Source organism: Nannospalax galili, unplaced genomic scaffold (assembly GCF_000622305.1).
Source record: "Nannospalax galili isolate Female #2095 unplaced genomic scaffold, S.galili_v1.0 scaffold1024, whole genome shotgun sequence".
In the NCBI taxonomy this organism is placed as follows: Eukaryota; Metazoa; Chordata; class Mammalia; order Rodentia; family Spalacidae; genus Nannospalax; species Nannospalax galili.
Window position 1 is genome coordinate 937,285 of NW_008351455.1, and position 20,428 is coordinate 957,712.

Genomic DNA, 20,428 nt, shown 5'->3' on the forward strand with positions numbered 1-20,428 from the left:
ATAGCCAAGGATGACCTTGAAATCTTGGTCCTCCACTTCCCTAGTGCTGGCATTATAGGCATCACCACCATGCCTGGCTTATGTGGTGCTAGGGGTTTGAACTTGGGGCCTTATGCAGTCTACCAACCTAGCTATCTCCTCTGCCCTCAGTTTGTCTTTGTCTTTGTTCCTATTAACTCTTTTCTTTCCTTTTAAGTTTTTTTTTAAGTTTTAGAATTCTGTTTTGGTTTTATTTTAATTATGTCTATAAGTTTTCATTTTACTGAAGTCTTACTTTACAGTCTTCTTAAATAGAATCAATACTTTATCATTGCAGTTGAAGGACACTTTACCTTTATATGGACCCTTTCCCTCACTCTGTGCTCTTGTTGCTTTATGTATTACGTCTATATACATACATTGAATTTTTAACTTTAATGTGTATAAGTGTATTGCCTGCATGTATGTAAAGGTACCTGTGTCATGCAGTGCCCATGGAAATCAGAAGACAGCCTTGAATTCCCCTGGAACTGGAGTTACTGACAGTTGTCAGTTGCCATGTGGGTACTGGGAATCAAACCCAGGTTCTTTGCAAGAGCAGTATTCTTAACCACTGAGTCATCTCTCCAGCCTTTTTATTTTATGTGTATGAGTATATTGCCTGCATATATGTAAGTGCACCCATGTCATGCAAAGCCCCTGGAGATCAGAAAAGGGTGTTGGATCCCCTGGAACTGGAGTTAAGGATGGTTGTTAGCCACCACGTGGGTGCTGAGAACTGAACCTGGGTCCTCTGCAAGAGCAGCCAGTACTCTTAACCACTAAGCCATCTCTCTAGCCCCTGTATACATAACATTAAAACCCCATCAGACAGTGGTATTTGTGGGGATGGGGACAGTCCTGGGGTTTAAACCCAAGGCCTCATACATGCTTAGGCAATAGCTTAACCATTGAGCTATAGCTCCAACCCCATGTTACTTTTTTTTTTTTTTTTTTTTTGGTCTTTTTGAGACAGGGTCTCCCTGTAGCCCCAGCTGTCCTGGATTCACCATGGAGACCAGGCTGGCCCCGAACTCACAGAGATCCGCCTGCCTCTGCCTCCCAAGTGCTGGGATTAAAGGCATGCACCACCATGCCCGGCTACCCAATGTTACTTTAAAAAAAAAAAAAAAACATTGCAGTTGTGTGTGTATTAGAATGCATGTGTGCCGTGTCGCATGTGTGGAGGTTAGAGAACAACTTTATGGAGTTGGTTCTCCCCTTCTACCTTTATGCTGGTTCCAGAGATTGAACTCAGGTTATCAGGTTTGCCTATAAGTGCCTTCACCTGATTAGCCATTTTATCTAGTTGAGCATTACTTTTGTTTTGGCTTTTTGAGACAGTTTCACTCTTGTCCACCCTGGCCTTGAACTCATGGTAGTACTTCTGTCTTGGCCTCTTGAGTACTAGAATTATAGGCATGAGTTACCACACCCAACTCCAATGTTATTTTAAATGTTTAAAATTTTATTTTAAACGACTTTAAATTCCAGCACTTGAGAGGCAGAGGCAGGCAGATCTCTGAGTTCAAGACCAGTCTGGTCTACATAGTAAGTCCAGACCAGCTAGGGCTTCAGGAAGATCCTGTCTCAGAAAGACCCCCCCCAAAAAATTGTTTAAAATAATTTTTTTACATTTTTTTGTGTGTGTACATGTATGATAAGGTCATTGGGCAGTTTGCGGGATTCAGAGTTCTTGGGATCAAACTTGGGTCGAGTAAGGCTTGGTGGCAAATGCCTTTACCTACTGAGCCATCTTTTTACTTCCTTCATGAATACCTTAATTTAAAAAGTACTTTATTTCCAGGCATGGTGGCACACACCTTTAATTGGGGAGGCAGGCAGGATCTCTGTGAGTTCAAGGGGAGACCCTGTCTCAAAAAGACCAAAAAAAAAAATTATTAAGCCCAGTGTGGTGGCACATGCTTTTAATTCCAGCACTCAGGAGGCAGAAGCAGGCCGATCTCTGAGATCAAGGCCAGCCTGATTTACATAGTGAGTTCTAGGCCAGTCTTGGGGCTACAGGGAGACCCTGTCTCAATAAAAAAAAAAAGCAAAACACTATTGGGCTGGGTGTGGGTATGGTGACGCATACCCTGAAGAGATAGAGGCAGGCAAATCCCTCTGAGTTTGAGGCTAGCCTGGTCTACATAGTGAGATCCTGAGTCCACCCCCACCCCAAAAAAGAAAAAAAATGCCCCCAAATCCTTGTATTATTGAGATTGGGAGTCTAGCTCAATGGTACAGTGCATTAGCACTGGGTTTGATTCCTTTCACTATGAAACAAAGACCTCTCCCAAACAACAGCAAAAAACCAACTTTATTCCAGGAAAATACTAACAGTTATTTAAGCCTTCAGCAATAATATTTGTGCTGGTAGACAGTCTTGCTTTGTTTTTGATGCCTATTGACTGATTTAGGGAGATAGATGGCTGAAGGTTGGGGTGGCTGTGGCAGTCTCTTAAAATAATGCAGTGAAGTTTGCCATTTCAATTGTCTTTGCCTTTGTAGTATGTAATGTCGTTTGATGGCATTTTACTCATAGTAGAGGATCTCTAAAAATTAAAGAGTTAAGGGACTAGAGAGATGGTTCAGTGGTTAAAAGTATTGGTTGCTTTTGCAGAAGACCCTGGTTTGAATCCCATCACCTAACTGTCTGTCCATAGCTCCAATTCTAACACCCTCTTCTGACCTCCTTGGACATTGCATGACATGGGTGCACCTATGTACATGCAGGCAATACACTCATACACACAAAAATAATAAAATATTGCCATTTCAATAGTGTTTACATCTTCACCAGAGTAAGTTCCATCTCAAGAGACTTAGTACCCTCAAATGGTTTTATATAATATACAAAACTTGAATTTTTTATTTTTTGGTCTTTTTGAGACAGAATCTCCCTGTAGCCCCAGCTGGCCTGGAACTCACTATGTAGACCAGGCTGGCATTGAACTCACAGAGATCTGCCTGCCTCTGCCTTCTGAGTGCTGGGATCAAAGGCATGTGCCACTATGCCCAGCTTAACTTAAACTTTTTAAAATTTTGTGTGTAAGAGTGTTTTGCATGCAGTATATAAATGCACACATGCTGTGCAGTGCCCATGGAGACCAGAAGTGGGTGTTGGATCTCCTGAAACTGGAGTTAGAGTCTGTTGTTAGCTGCCATATAGATGCTGGGAACCAAACACTTGGTTCTCTGCAAGAGCAGCCAGAGCTCTTAACTGAGCCATCTCTCAAGTCCCACAAAATTTAACTTTTTATCTATAAGAATTGTCCTCAACTTTTCGTTTGGGGATGCTCTAAAGGCATGAGACAGTAATCAAGTATTACTCTGGACTTGGTATTTTAGTTTTTTTATTTATTTTTCTTTTTTTAAAAATAATTTATTGAGAATTTCATTCATTCATATAAGGTGTTTTGATCAAATCCATGCTCACTCCCTCCCCTCCAACTCCTCCCATATTGCCCCATCACTTTTTTCTGATAACTTCATGTACTCCTTCATTTTATTTATTTGTTTGTTTATTTATTTATTTATTATTTATTTATTTATTTTAATGGGGCTTTTGGCTACTCTAACATTCCCCCCTCTGAAGAAGTAACCCGAAAATCTTTTAAGGATTAGATAAAAGCTCCCAAATACTTTAGACATTTTTGGTCTTTGGAATGGAGTATGTTGCTTCTTCCATGCTGAACAGGGACGCAGGGTGAGGCAATTGGAGTACCCCTTCAGTGGGTCTATCTAAAAGACTCCCAAATTGCCTACCTCTTATCACCAAGTAGAGGCAGGATCAGAGGCTCTCAGGCAGTCCCCTGCATTCTCAGCCCCTACACCAGAGGCAGGCCAGAACTCCACACTCTCTGGCAGTCTGCAGAGATCAGAGTTGCTACCAGGTTTTTAAATTTTTTTTTTTTTTGTCTTTTTGAGTCAGGGTCTCCCTGTAGCCCCAGCTGTCCTGGAACTCACTATGTAGACCAGGCTGGCCTTGAACTCACAGAGATCCGCCTACCTCTGCCTCCTGAGTGCTGAGATTAAAGGTGTGCGCCATCACACCCGACCTTAATTTAAAAAAAAATATTTTTATTGGGGCTGGAGAGATGGCTCAGTGGTTAGGAACACTGGCTGCTCTTACAGAGGACCCAGCACCCATATGGCAGCTAACAACTGTCTGTAACTCCAGTTCCCAGGGATCTGATGCCATCTTCTGAGCTCCACAGACACTGCAGGACATGGGTGCACTTACATACTTGCAGGCAATACAGTCATACACATAAAAATAATAAAATATTAAAATATTTTTGTTGATTCTTTGAGAATATCATACAGTGTATTTTGATCATCTTCAGAGCCCTTCTACATCCCCACCTTACTAAACCCCATGTCCTTTATGATTCTCTTTTTTTTTTTAGGGCCCTTCCAGTTTAATTTGTGTTCCCCAAATGCTCTTGGGTTTTCTCTTTTTGCCTAAAACTCCCACTTAAAATTAAAACGAAGTCCATTCTCATTTATGTAAACATTTAATTAAAGATGGAAAAATGACAAATACTTTGAGCAGACTTTGTGATACTTCGCAGAAATAAAATGGTATGTTAGAAAAACATTGATGTGTTTATAGTTGCGACTGAAGAATGCTATTCAAATTTCTCATCTTTCAAACTGAGTACTTTTAAAAATAACTTTAGCCTTTTATTTCCTTTCTGTGTGTTTGTTTTGTTTTGTTTTTGTTTATGAAACAGGGTCTCATGTATCATAGGCTGGCCTCAAACTATTTGTAGCCAAGGATGATCTTGAACTTTTGCTCCTCTTGCCTGTACTTCTGGAGTGCTGGGATTACAGGCCTGTGCTACCAGACCCAGTATAAGGTTCTGGGGATCAAATCCAGGGCTTTGTGTATGCACTCTGCTGACTGACTACAACCCTAGCCAAAGAGAGACACAGTTTCCAACTGACGACTGTGTTTTTACTTTCTGTAACCTTGATCGGTAGCTTGAGCTTTTCTTTCAGCTTCTTGCCTTAACTCACGAGAATAATGAATGGAGGTCTCAAATGACCAAGCTCAATCTTCATTTTCTCCTTCAACTGCTTCATCACTTTCACAGCCTACTGTTTTGTACTCTTTTGGGGTTTGAATGAATAGTGGCTTTCCTTCATGGCACTCTGGATAAGGATAACAGTACAGGGTTTCTTTGTTTCTGTGTTTATACATTTGCTTACCACAATGACTGCAGTGTCCTTAAACATCTGCTCTAGCTGAACGTTCGTACCTTTCTTTATCTGATACTTGAACCCCTTTAATCAAAGTCGGTGTACAGATTTCAGTTTTGTTACCTGCTTCAAAATACACTGATGTCTTCCTTTGCAAATTTGATTTTTAGAAACATTAACAAACACTGAGTGGGTCTGCAGTTTTGAGGGCTTTTTCTGCACCTCTGCCAGGTGATGACTTTGTTTTTATAAATGTTTTTATAAATTTTGAAGAGATTTCCAGACTTAAAATTTTTATTATTTTTATTTTATGTGCATGAGTGTATTGCCTGCATCTGCATAAGTGCACTTGTGTTGTGAGATGTCTGCAGAGGTCAGAAGAAGGCATTGGATCCCCTGGAACTGGAATTATATATGGTTGTTAACCACCATGTAGGTTCTGGGACTCTAACCCAGGTCCTCTCTCTGCAAGAGCAGTCAGTGCTCTTAACTGCTGAGCCATTGCTCCAGCCCCTAGATTTCCAGACTTTTTTTTATCTGTACCAGCCACATTGGTTAGATAGATCTGGTTGTTGGTGATACATGTTGATATGGTAGCTACTCAGAGACCTTGGGTGACCTGACCTGAGGGTCACCAGTCCTGGTTATTAATTAGTCTGAGGTTCGAGGACTGCACTGAGCTGTGCTGAACCATTCCTGGGTGGTGGTTCCACAATACACCCAACTGATTTACTGCACATGTGTCAGCTGTAATGCAGTTTTTGTTGTTGTTTTTTGTTGTGTTTTTTTTTTTTTTTTTAACTTTGCCTGTGGAGGCCAGAAGAAGGCAGTGGATCCCCTGGAACTGGAGTTATAGTAAATTAGCCATCATGTAAGTACTGGAAACTGAACTCAGGTCCTCTGCAGTAGCAACCAGTGCTCTTAACTGCTGAGCCATCTCTCCAGCACCCTTTTCTCCTTTTTTTTTTTCCTTTTTTTGAGACAGGGTCTCCGTGTAACCCCAGCTGGCCTGGAACTCACAGAGTTCTGCCTCCTAAGTGCTGGGACTAAAGGTGTGTGCCACCATGTCCGGCTCTTTTTCTTTTTTGAAGTGCTAGGGATTGAACCCAGAGCCTCAGACAAGTGTATTACCACTAACTAAGCTGTTATCTCCAGCCTATGACATGTTTTTTGTTTTGTTTTGTACTGAGACAAAGTTTCAGTGTAGCCCAGTGTATTAGTCAGGATTCTCTAAAGAAACAGAACCAGTAGAATGAATATGTATAGAGATTTACCAGCTTAGCTCACAGGATAGAGTCCAGGTAGTCCAACAATGGCTGCACCACACTGGAGAGGCTGAGAATCTGTAGTCACTCAGTCCACAAGGCCGGATGTCTCAGTAGTCCCAATCCGGTGCTGAAGGTCTGACAAATTCCAAAATATCAGCTAGTCTTCAGTCTACAGCAGCAAGACGAACTCACCAGCGAGAGAGAAGGCAAGCCACAAAAAGCCCTGCATTCTCCTCTGCCTTGGTCTTTTATACCGGCTGCCATCAGAAGGTAACGCCCACATTTAGGGTGTGTCTTCCGGCTTTAGATGATCCAATCAAGAAGATCTCTTTTCATTTCAGTTAATCTGAGATCAAATCAAGTTGACACCCAGGATTAGCTATCACACCCAGGCTCCCTTGGAACACAGTATGTAACTTGGGCTGGCCTCACACTTGTGGTCCCCTTGCCTCAGTGCTGGGGTTCCAGGTGTGAACAATTATGTCCACCTGTGAAACTTAATAATTTCTAGGTTTTGATTTAAAGTAAGAAACAGTTGACTCTCCCATTTACTTGAATAGGTAGAGGCCATTATAAAGTTGTTAAATGGCCCAATTTCAGTATTGTTATGTTTTAGAGAATAGGGATATCTGAGGAAAGGGAGTGAGATGAGGAAAAAGCTGGTCAGTGAAGCACTCAGAACACACACAATATTTATGAATTATGTTTGCTTTTTTATATGAGCATGATGTAGCATGCCCTCCTAAACAATTAAAATGGTGATACCAAAGATCATTGATCACAGGTCCGTGTAACAGATACACTAGTAATGAAAAGTGTGAAACATGAGAATCCCAAGGATGGGATACAGAGGTACAAAGAGTACACACACTGTTAGAGAAACTATACAAATAGACTTGCTCAGTGCAGGCTTGCCACATCCAGTTTTTTAAAATAACAGAACTCACAGGGTGTTGTGGCACACACCTTTAATTCCAGCACTTGGGAGGCAGAGGCAAGTGGCTCTCTGTGAGTTCAAGGCCAGCCTGGCCTACCTAGTGAGTTCCAGGCCAGCTGGGGCTACAGGGAGACCCTGTCTCAAAAAAAACCAAACAAAACAGAATGCACAGTACTCAAAAGTGCCGCAATATGAAGTCCAGTAAAATTGAGTTATGATTTGTGTTGGGGAAGGGGGGTTGGAAACAGTTGTTCAGTGAAACGAGGTGGTCTAGAATTAGTTGTATTTGCGTGAGGAGAGAATCAAAACTTAAAGTTAGAACAAGGTGAAAAAACATCAGAGAATATATATGTCAGGCAACTTGCGCCTGTATCATAGCTTCTTGGGAGACTGAGACAGAAGGGTCACTTGAGTGCCAGCTATGGGCAGCATAGAACTCCTAACCCCCCCCACCCCCCACCCCCAAAAAAAACAGCCCAACTACAACCCGTGGGAGGTTTAAATAGGAATTCAAGTCCAGTGTAGTGGTACATGGCTATAATACCAGCACTGAGAAAACCAAGGATTGCATGTGTGAAGGCAGCCTGGTTCATGATGAAACCCCCTTTTTAAGAAAATGTAAATGAAGGGGGGCAGGGGCACATGCCTTTAGTCCCAGCACTTGGGAGCCAGAGGCAGGCAGATCTCGAGGCCAGCCTGGTCTCCATAGAGAATTCAGGCCAGCTGTGGCGACAGGGTGATCCTGTCCCAAAAGAACAACAGAAAAAAAGAAAAAGTAAATTAAATCATGCATGCTCAGTTATATTTGTTTTCCATATTTTATGTTCATATGAAATTGTGCTTTACAATTTTGATCCCAGTTCTGATCCTAATGAATAGTCTACATGAAGTGAAGTTGAATTGGAGAGTAGGTAAGAGTTCCCTCCTTTCTTCTGAGTTACTGATTATGATTCTAAACTTTTTATAACCCAAAAGTTGAACCACAAGAGCAGATGTATATTAAAAAGTTGCCTATTTTTAGCATATTGTATAATTAACCATAAGAACTTCTTTATTTATAGTATATTCAACAGAACATAAGGGCAGATTGCTCCAATATTGACAAAATTCTTGAACCACCTGAAGGCCAAGATGAAGGAGTATGGAAGTATGAACATTTAAGGTAGGTCTTTATGAGATCTCAAAGTAACACTAACAATCTAGTAAAGGCACTACTATAAGTATCTACTAATGAGAATTGAGAATCATAAATAAAATTTACTATATAATTATAGGTCAAAAAGCCTAGGTCTACAGCTTTTGTGTCTTTTTTTTTTTTTTTTAAAGAGATGGTCTCCCTGTAACCCTGGTTGTCCTGGAACTTACTATGGAGACCAAGCTGACCTTGATGTCACAGAGATCTGCCTGCCTCTGCCTCCCAAGTGCTGGGATTAAAGGTTTGCACCACCATGCCTGACCTGATTCCAATATATTTCATATATTTTAATCTTCTTGCATCTAAACAGTAGTTTTTTGTTGTTGTTTTTTTGAGAATGTAGTGGAATTATGAGGGATTAGGTTTTCTATATTATATATTGAGTAGCTTTGGAAGCTTTTCTGTTCTTTCTGGTTTTGCTGTTCTGAGGGTTGAACTTAGGGTCTTGTACTTGTTAGGCACCCAAGTGCTCTGTCACTAAGCTTTGACTTCAGTCTTTGCAGTTGTCAATGCTGATTGATTGATTGATTGATTTTTGTTTGGTTGGGATTTTTTGGTCTTTTTGAGACAGGGTCTTCCTGTAGCCCCAGCTGGCCTGGAACTCCTTATTGCAGGAAAACACATGTAGGTATAAAACATCTAGGCCTGGTACATCCTGTGGTGAGGCAGAGGCAGATGGATCTCTGTGAGTTCAAGGCCAGCCTGGTCTATATAGCAAGTTCTAGGCCAGCTAGGGCTACAGGGAGACCCTGTCTCAAAAGATAAAAACAAACAGAAAAAGCAAAAAAAACCCTACCTATCTAATTGGAGCTGGAGAGATGGCTCAGTGATTAAGAGCACTTGCTCTTTGAAAGGACCCAGGTTGAGTTCCCAACACCCCCATGATGGCACACAACTGCCTGTAAATCCAGTTTTAGGGTCCACCATACTTTTCTGACCTCCATCTGCACCAGACATGCATGTGGTGCCACATACATGTAGGCAAAATTTTCATACACATAAAAAATAATAAACTTAAAAAAAAACTCATCTAGTCTACAAAAAATTTAGTCTTTTTGTGTAACTGCATGTAAAAATACACACATGCCCAATATTTTATGTAATTGAAACAATTGTAAATGCAGACATCTTTCATGTTTATATATACCAATAGTTTACTACCTTCCAATTGTTAATCATAATATTTCAGAAATTTTCTCTTAAATATATGGTTTATGTGAACATCTTTGTAACATTTCTGTTTGCAGTTCTGATAATTTCATCATTATAATAGATTCTCAGAAGACTTAGTCAAAAAGTATATGTATCCCAAGAGTCTTGGCAAAATTTCCAAGCTACTTTCCAGAAAATTCGGCAAATTCCTAGTACATAAGAGGCAGTGAGCTTGCCAGACTCACGAAATAAATAAGAAACTGAACAAAACTTGGAGAATAAATGTGATTTTTGCATTTTCAGGCAATTCTGTCTTGAATTAAATGGACTTGCTGTCAAGCTTCAGGTAATATTTTCTTTATGTTAAATCTATAATTCAGAGTTATGTTTTTCTTTTTGATAGTTTTATATGCTTAGATTTACCCAAAGTTTCTAAATATTTTTTCTTATATTTTACATAGAAATATAGTAACCTAGATGAAACCTTTTCATTATTAATTCATATATTATAAAATATAATCATTTTTAACAGAGTGAATGCCATCCAGATACATGTACTCAGATGACAGCGACTGAACAATGGATTTTTCTTTGTGCAGCTCATAAAACTCCGAAAGAGGTGAGGATTAATGAATTAGAATGCCTAGTAGAATCATGATGATCTGACCTCACAGAAACACTGGGAGAGGAAGTCTTAGAGTTTTAAATATTTTTATTTTATGTGTATGAATGTATTGCCTGCATGTATGTAAATGCACCGGTGTCATGCAGTGCTTGAGGAGATCAGAAGAGGGCATCAGAGCCTCTGGAACTGGAGTCTCGGGCAGTTGTTGGCCGCCATGTGGGTGCTGGGAATTGAACCCTGGTTCTCTGCAAGAGCAGTCATCGCTCTCAACCAGTGAGCCATCTCTCCAGCCTGTTGAAGAGTTTTTAATTCACTGTTCCTTTTGCTATTTGACTCAAGTTTGTTGCTGCAGAGCAACCACAGTGCTGCTGTAATAATTCTTAGATTTCTTATAATTTGGCAATTTCATGGGCTAGAACTCATTTTGATTCATGGTGGTCTCAAAGTAATACATTTCACATTGTGCAGATATCATGTGAATGGTAGGATATACATGTTTAGACTTTTCTTCATTAATTTCTTTTGCTAGGAAGAACTGTTTATTACTCATTAATCTACTGAGTTGAAATGTTTAATATTCAGTTTCTGTCACAATAAGATTGTAGACAGTAAAAAAATATTTATTGTAAATTTCATTTTTAAACAAAAATTTATTTATTTTGAGAGAGGGTCTCATGGTGTAGCCCTAACTGGCCTAGAACTCACTCTGTAGACGAGGCTGACCTTGAACTCACAGAGATCTACCCACCTCTGCCTTCTGTGTGTTAGGATTAAAGGCATGTGCCACCACGTCTGGCAAGATTTATTTCATTTTTTATTATGTGCCTATGTGTGTATATGTGTATGTGCTGGTGCCAGTGGAATCTAGAAAAGAGTGTTGGATTGCCTATAGCTGGAGTTACAGGGTACTGGGAACTGAACTAAGGTTTTCTGCAGGAGCAGTACACGCTCTTAACTGCTGATCCATCTTTCTGGCCCATTATACTTTTTTTTTAAATTGAATTTTTATATATTTCATACAAAACATCTTAATCTTTATACCTCCTTCCCCATTTTTAATTATAATTCCTTCATATCTTCTGATAGCTAGTATATATTCACTTTTTCTTTGTTTTCTAAAAAATGTCTTCTACAACTTTTTTGTTTAAACTATGAATTAAATTTGCTATCATCGTAATGCCTTTTAAATTACTTTCTTGTTTCTTTGAGGCAGGGTCTCATGTAGCCTAGGCTGGTCTCAAACTTGTTATGTAGCCAAGGATGACCTTATGATTCTTCTGCCTCTAACTCTTAAGTGCTAGAATTACAAGAATACACTAGTGTGCCAGAGATCAAACCCATGGCCTCATCCATGTTAGGCAAACACTGTACCAACTGACCCACATCCCCAGCCCAAATAATACTCTTCCCTTGGTACTCATTGAGTCTCTCCAACAGGTCAGACCAATTCTATAGAATTAGAGACTTTCAAATGGTCATTTATTGACAGAACTTTAAGGCTTAGAGACAACTGACTGTAGTTGCAAAATCACTATTTGTTGTTCTTTTGCTTGAAAAAGGATAATATCTCCAAAATGAGTATCTGGTACCTAAGTAAAATGGTACTTAATTTGAAAGACCAGTTTTATTTAGGGTGTTGTGCTTTTTGTGTTAATAAATTGAAGTAGAATTAAGATTCAATACCTCTGTATTTGGGAAAATCCACATAGCATTTCATTAATAGTTCAGTGAAACTACTTACACAGTGAGTGATATAATGCCTGCAGTTAGAACTCAGTTAAGATGGTTGAATCAGAGCTGGACATGGTGGTTCACACCTGTAATCCAAACATTTTGGAGTCTGAAGGACTGAAGCAGATTTCTGCAAGTTCAAGGTAAGCCTAGGTTACATAGTGAGATCTATGGAAGGAAGGGAGAAAGTGTTGGTTGGTTTCATTGAGGGACAGTTAAACAACTCCATACAACTTGGCCCAAAGATTTTAATTAGAAGAGCTAAAAAATTTAAATTCTTAGAAAAAAACATAGATATCAATTTTGATGACTTTGGAATTGGCAGTGGTTTCTTAGCTGTGACACCAATAGCTTAAGCAACTAGAAGAAAATATAGGTAAATTGAAATTTACCAAAATTTAAAGATTTTGTTTCAGAAGACACAGTCAAGGAAGTAAGACAAACTATAAATGGGAGGAAATGTTTTTGGATATTTCTTGTTAAAGGTCTAATGTTCAGAGTACATTAAAACTTAAAGGCCAGGAATGGCAGCCCACATCTATAATCCTAGCACTTTGGCTGAGACAGGCCTGGACCAGTCTAGAGAGACCCTGAAAAACAAGAACAACAAAAGGAAGTTGATTAGTCATTGCTTAAGAATTGGAAGAGTAGATCTCTTTGCTTCCTGGGCTGCACAGCCTTCAGTGTCCTGGTACCAGCACCTTCCCTGGGTAAGTCCAGGCGCCCAGCTGCGCCTTGACTCCCCCAGCCTCTTTCACCCTCCCGGCGCCCCAACCCCACCCGCCCCCGAGTCTCTCCTCCTAGGCTGAGTACAGGCCCATTTCTTGTCTGGGCACCCCAGACACCGGGACTAACCTCTCAGTCCAGAGCCGCTACTGCTTCCTGATCCTTTGCATCTGGACCCAACCCAGTTCCTCCCTGTGGGCCCCAGGAACCCTGTCTCGCCCTCACCTCCCTTACTTCCTGGGCTGCACAGCCTTCCATGTCCTAGTCCAGCACCTTCCCTGGGTAAGTCCAGTGCCCACTGCCTTGACTCCCCCAGCCACTTTCACCCTCCCAGCTCCCCTGCCAAGTCTTTCCTCCTAGACTAGGTACAGGCCCATTTCTTGTCTTGGCACCCCAGACACCTGGGCCAACCTCTCGGCCCAGAGCCACCACTGCTTCCTGATACTCTGCATCCAGACCAACCCCCAGCCTCTTTCACCATCCCACCTCTTCCCGCGAGTCTCTCCTCCTAGGCTGGGTACAGGCCCATTTCTTGTCTTGGTACCCCAGACACCGGCGTTAGCCTCTCCAACCAGGGCCACCACTGCTTCCTGATCTTTGCATAGGGATCAACCCATTTCCTCCCTGCGGCCCCCGGGAACCCTAGGCCTGGTCCTGCCCTCACCTCCCTTTATTTCCCTGGGTGGTACAGCCACCAGCTTCCTGAGACCAGCATCTATCCTGGACCTTTCTTCCAGGCCATCCCAGCCTCCAAATTCCTGAGGGCAGCATCTTTCCTGGAGGGACCCAGACCTTAAGAGAAAGCCTGAGATCATTTGGGCCTCTGTGGGAACTCCTGAAGACAAAAGCAATTAGGCCACTCCAAAAATCAAAAGAGAGAACCTGAAGCCTAGACCAACCAGCTTTTCATGCCCAACAAGTAAACCACAAAGGCACATAAAGTTTACAAAAAGAAGCAGATCTAAACTCAACAAAGGAAGGCTTGCGTCTCACAAGAATCAGAAACTACGAAGGAAATTCACATGTCAAAGTCACAAAGTAAAAACAATAACATGAAAAACGAAAATAGTATATCCCCACCAAGCACCAGTAGTCCTCTAGAGGAGTACAATGAGAACCCCCTAGAGATAATGTAGGACATGGAACTCAAAAGGACAGCTAAAAACATAATAAAAGAATTCAGTGAATTTAAAGAACACACAAAGAAATCAAAGAACTGAAGGGATAGGGATGAATTTCTGAATGAATTCAGAAACGAGTTAGAAATATTGAAGACTACTTAGGTTGAAATGAAGAATGAAGTGAAACAATCAATAAGCCAATTAGAAATGACAGAAGAAAGCCTAACCAATAGGATGAATGAAATAGAAACAGAATATCAAGACTAGAAAATAAAGTGGATGAATTAGACCACTCTAGCAAAGATTATGAAAAATTAAAAAAAAAACCATAAGGGAATATGCAGAAACTGTGTGACACCATAAAAAAAAAACAAACATGAATCATAGGCATACAGGAAGGAGAAGAATCTCAAGATAATGGTATGGAACAGACCTTCAGGATTACAGAAGAAAATTTCCCAAAATTAAAAAAAGACCCCTACAAATACAAGAAGCATATAGAACACCAGACAGGACCAGAAAAGAAACTCTCCACGGCACATCATAGTAAAAACACTACATGTTGAGAACAAAGAGACAATACTGAAAGCTGCAAAAGAAAACCAACATCACATATAAAGGAAAACCCATCAGGATTACAGCTGACTTTTCAGTGCAGACTGTGAAAGCCAGAAGAGCCTGGACCAATGTATTGCCAGCTCTAAATGACCACACATGCCAACCCAGATTACTTTACCCAGCCAAAATGTCTATCATAGTTGAAGGGGAAAGAAAAGTCTTCCATAACATAAATAGGCTGAAAGAATTCATATCCATGAAACCAGCCCTTCAGAGAGTTCTTGAAGCAATACAAAGTGCTGAAGAAAAGAACGACTATACACAAGGGGTGACGGAAAGAAATTCAATGAAGGTATAACTGTAGAAATACACAGCTATATCAAGAATGTGAGCAGAAATAAAAATGACAGGGTTCAATACACATCTTTCATTAATAACTTTTATCAGTGGACTGAACTCCCCAGTCAAAAGACACAGACTATGTGAATGGATAAAGGATGGAAAAAAATATACCAAGCAAATGGTACTAAGAAAAAAGCAAGCGTTGCAATTCTAATATCTGACAAAATAGATTTTAAACAAAAACTAAACAGAAGAGATAAGGCCACTTCATTCTGATCAAAGGAACAATAAACCAAGAAGATATTACAATCATGAACATATATTCACCAAACTCTGGTGCACCCAACTTCATAAAAACAGTACTATAGGACTTTAAGACCCAGAGTAATCCCAACTCATTAACAGGAGGGGACTTCAATACCCCACTGTCTCCATTAGATAGGCCAACAGGACAGATAATTCAGACAGAGAGACATCTGAATTAAACAATACCATATATCAAATGGACCCAACAGACATCTACCGAATATTCCACCCAAGCACCAAAGAATATACTTTCTATTCAGCACCCCGTGGAACCTTCTCTTCTCCCAAATTGACCATGTACTGGGGCACAAAACAAACCTCAACAAATACAAAAAAAAAAAAAAATTGAAATAATTCCATGCATTCTATCAGACCACAATGCAATAAAGCTTAAAATCAACACTGGACAAAATCCCCTAGTCACTACACGAACACATGGTGATTGAACAACACACTCCTAAACAATGAGTGGGTCAAAGGAGAAATTAAGAAAGAAATAAAAGAATTCTCTGGAATTCAATGAAAAGGACCACACAACACAATACAACCTCTGGGACACATTAGAAGCAGTCCTTAGAGGGAAGTTTATAGCTCTAAGTGCCCTACATTAAAAATTGGAAAGATCACAAATAAATGACTTAACATTGCAATTCAAGACACTTGAAAAGCAACAGCAAATGAAACCCAAACCCAGCAGACAAGAAGAAATAACCAAAATCAGAGCGGAAATTAATGAAATAGAAACAAAACAGTACAAAGAATCAACAAATCCAAGAGCTGGTTCTTTGAGACGATAAACAAGATTGATAGCTAGCCCAGTTAACCAAAAGAAAGAGCACCTCCAGATCAACAAAATCAGAGATGAAAGGGAAAATATCACAACAGACACCAAAGACATCCAGAACATTATAAGAGAATACTTTTAAAACCTATATGCTACTAAATTTGAAAACCTAAAAGAAATGGATGGATATCTAAAGGCATGGGAACCTCCAAAACTAAACCAAGAAGAGATTCACAGCTTAAACAGACCCATAACACAAAAAGAAATTGAAACAGCAATACAAAACCTCCCAAACCTCTTGACTAAAAAAAGCCCAGGACCCGATTGATTTACAGCAGAATTCTACCAGACGTTTAAAGAGGATCAACAGCCACTACTACTTGTTATTCAAAAAGATAGAAATGAAGGGAGAACTTCCAAATTCCTTCTGTGAAGCCAGCATCACTCTTAATACAGGTAAAGATACAACCAAAAAAGAAAACTACAGACCCATATCCTTAATGAACATATATACAAAAATTCACAAAAAGATACTTGCAAACCATGTACAGACACACATCAAAAAGATCATCCATCATGATCAAGTCAGCTTTATTCCAGAGATGCAGTGATGGTTCATTATATATAAGTCAATAAACGTCATAAATCATATAAATGGGCTCAAAGACAAAATCCACATGGTCATCTCAGTAGATGCAGAGAAGGCCTTTGACAAAATTCAACATGTGTTTATGTTCAGAGTCCTAGAGGGAATTAGACTGGAGGGACCCTACCTCAACATAATTAAAGCTATATATAACCCACAGCCAACATCATTCTAAATGGAGAAAAACTGGAAGCATTCCATTGAATTCAGGAACCAGACAAGTCTGTTCACTATCTCCACTTTAACATAGTGCTTAAAACTCTTGCAAGAGCAAGAAATTAAAGGAGTAATAATTGGAAAAGAAGAGATCAAATTATCCCATTTTCCAGATGATATGCTATCTAAGAGACGCCAAAAATTCCACCAGAAGACTCCTAGAAATTATTACCACATTCAGTTAAAGTGGCAGGTTACAAAATATACAAAAATCTGTAGCCTTTCTATATACCAATAACAAGCAATCAGAGAAAGAGCACATGGAAACACTCCCCTTCACAATATCTGCAAAAAAAAAAGAAAAAAAAAATCTCAGAATAAACCTGACCAAAGATATTAAAGACCTCTACAAAGAAAATTTTAACTCCTTAAAGAGATTGAGGAAGACATCAGAAGATGGAAGGCCCTCCCATGCTCATGGATTGGAAGAATTTTTATTGTGAAAATGATCATCCTACCAAAAGATTCAGTGCAATGCCAATCAAAATCCCCATGACATTTTTCACAGAATTGGAAAAAAACATCCATTCATATGAAGCATAAAAGACCTTGGATAGCCAAAGAAACCCTGAGCACTAAGAGCAATGCTGGGGGAATTACTATGCCAGATATTTTACCGTACTACAGAGCTATACTCATAAAAACAACATGGCACTGGCACAAAAATAGACCCATAGATCAATGGAACAAAATTGAAGACCCAAATATGAGTACATTCAATTTCAGCCACCTGATATTTGACAAAGGGGCCAAGAACATTCACTGGAGGAACGACAGCATGTTTAGCAAATGGTGCTGGCAAAACTGGATCTCCACCTGTAGAAGAATGAAACTAAACCCCTATCTTTCACCCTGCACAAAAGTCAATTCCAAATGGATCAAAGACCTCAATGTAAAGCCTGAAACTCTGAAACTGGTAGAAGAGAACATTGACAAAAACTTACAAGATAGAGGTGTAGGAAAGGATTTTCTAGACTGGACATTGACTGCTCAGGAAACAAGGTCAAGAGTCAACAAATGGGACGTCATTTAACTAAAAGGCTTCTGTACATCAAAAGGAATCAAGGAAATTGGGAGAAAATCTTTACCAGTGACACGTCTGACAGAGTTTTAACATCCAGAATATATAACGAACTCAAAAAACAATCACAAAAGGAAGTAACCCAATTAAAAGATGGGCTAAGGAGCAGAACAGAGAGTTTGCAAAAGAAGAAATAAAGATGGCTGAGAAGCATCTTAAAAGGTCTTCAACATCACTAGTGATTAGCAAAATGCAAATTAAAACCACTTTAAGATTTCATCTTACCCTAGTCAGACTGCCTACGATTAAGAGAACAAATAATATCAAACGTTGAAGAGGATGTGGGGAAAGGGGAATGCTCATCCACTGCTGGTGGGGCTGCAAACTTGTTCAACCCCTATGGAAAGCAGTGTGGAGAACTCTTAAACTACAAATGAACCTACCATTTGACCCAGTTACACCACTCCTTGACCCAAAGAACTTATCCTATCGCAGAGACACTTGTACATCCATGTTTGTTGCTGCTCTTTTCACAATAGCTAAGAGATGGATGCAACCTAAGTGTCCCTTAATGAAAATGTGGTACATTTATATGATCGAATTTTACTCAGCAGTAAAGAAACATGAAATTTGCAGGTAAATGGATGGAACTAGAAACTGTTATACTAAATGAAGTAACACAGACTCAGAAAAAAACAAACAAAAAACGGCATCTGTTCTCCCTCATGTGAATCCTAGCAACAAATCCTTATAAGTGAATATGTATCCAGACATAACTATAGGAACCAGGATAATGAAGAGGAACCAGGGAAGTAAAGGAAAAGAAAGAATCTGAAAGAGAACAGTATAAAACAGGTGTTAACAAGGGAGATATGGATAATAATGGGGTTATTTTAAGGGGAAGTGGAAAGAAGGTTATACAAGGAACCTAGGGGATAAAGGGAAAGAAGGAGCTCTATAGAGGCAGGACCATAGGAGAAGGGTATTAAGGGAGAAATGGAAAAAACGGGGGCACCTTAAATGGGGAATCCATGGTGGAAGGGTTAAACAATGTAAGATATAATGCCTAGCTAGTTTTAGAAAACCAGAGGGAACCGTTTTAGGCCTACAACCTACTGACAAATTATACATATAACCAGATCAAAGAATGTAATATATGCCTAGGCAAGGTTTATCTGAGAGCATTTGGTCTTTGCCCAAGCTCTATCTACATGGCATATGGTAATTAAAAGTACCAGACTGGTGGAACTAACCTTCTTGGATATTTAACAGCCATTCTTTGAGGCCTATACTAATTTGGTCAGGGGGACATACAGGACAGTTTTTGCTCCTTGCCCTCCTAGGTCGACTTAAGTTCCAGGGGACTATGAACATCTCTCAAAATGTCCTGTAACTGTGGTGAGTCACCTGTCCCCTTGAGCAAGGAGGCCATGAAGACCCCACCAGATGGACTTGAACCAGTATCCAGTCTACAAAGAGGAGGCTCAACACAGAGGAAACATTTCCTCAGTGTTTCCAAGCAAAGCCAGCTATGGTGGTGCAAGACCTTTGATTTATCTTCACATAGACGGAACTGGTAAAAGAAAGGAACCAGGGGCTCCTCCCAAGCCCGTGTTACCCCCTGAGGAACAGATCCTCAAACGGCCTTAAGAGTAAAAATAAATCGTTTTATCTGGGCCAACTGTAGAGTCTTAAACACCCAAAAGGAAAGTATAACCAAAGATTAATGTGGTCAATATAATTTTTAAGAGTCCATGTCCATATGTATAGCTTAAGGCTACATAACAAGAAACAATGCCAGAGAGGAGATACCTTCCTTTGAGTTGCTGGCCTAGGTGGTGCAAGAGACTCCCAGACAGTAACCCAGCATAGAACTGGAAAAATGAACAGCAGACCCCAATCTTATCTAAAAGAATATTGACAACTGATAGTGGCTAGATGAGGAACAGCTGATGTTCCTCAAACAAGGATCTCTAGATAGGCTGACTAGATTTAGCAGACGGACAAGCACTGGAGAATGGCTGGGGGGTGTGGACAACACGGTGGACAGTAACAGGGATGACAGAGTATATGGGCTCCAGTATGTGGGAGAGGGGTGGCTATGGGAAGGTGCCATTTGGGAAGTGCATATATAGATGAATAAGATTGTGTGGGATGTTCTGTATGATATATGTACAGAAAAATCAAATAAAAAAAAACATTTGAGGTGGAAGCATAAAAATTTACTATATGTTAAATAGTAGAGGAGATAAATATTACCAGTGAAATCTACCTGATGACTTTATATCCATACTCAGGTACCAAGGATCCTAACTGACTGTGACTAGTACTCATCAGATACATAGAGATTAAAGACATATGTGCAAACATCTAGCTGTTAGTAGCATTAAAAATGTAGGAAACCACATATTTTAAATTGAAATGGATATAGTCAAAGTGGGAAATTGCATGGAAATGTCTCTCAATTCCACAAAGATCCACACTTGCTATTTTCCCCAGTGTAGAATGATTTTCAGATTTCCAAAATGAACTTTTCTATCACATAATTTTAAAATTCATTTATTTAATTAATTT

General features: G+C 39.8%; 1 protein-coding gene and 1 pseudogene across 3 annotated transcripts in view; one reads left to right on the forward strand and one right to left on the reverse strand.

Annotated features, from left to right (window-relative positions):
* Positions 1 to 20,428, forward strand: part of LOC103746174 (MOB-like protein phocein) — a 63,470-nt gene that overhangs the window by 34,085 nt on the left and 8,957 nt on the right. For all 3 annotated transcript variants that reach the window (XM_008848299.3, XM_008848297.3, XM_029553621.1), the window contains 3 exons: positions 8,493 to 8,593; positions 10,082 to 10,124; positions 10,311 to 10,397. In XM_008848299.3, coding sequence (XP_008846521.1) covers positions 8,493 to 8,593; positions 10,082 to 10,124; positions 10,311 to 10,397 — 231 coding nt within the window. The remainder of the gene's footprint in view (positions 1 to 8,492; positions 8,594 to 10,081; positions 10,125 to 10,310; positions 10,398 to 20,428) is intronic.
* LOC103746179 lies at positions 4,940 to 5,778 on the reverse strand (annotated as a pseudogene).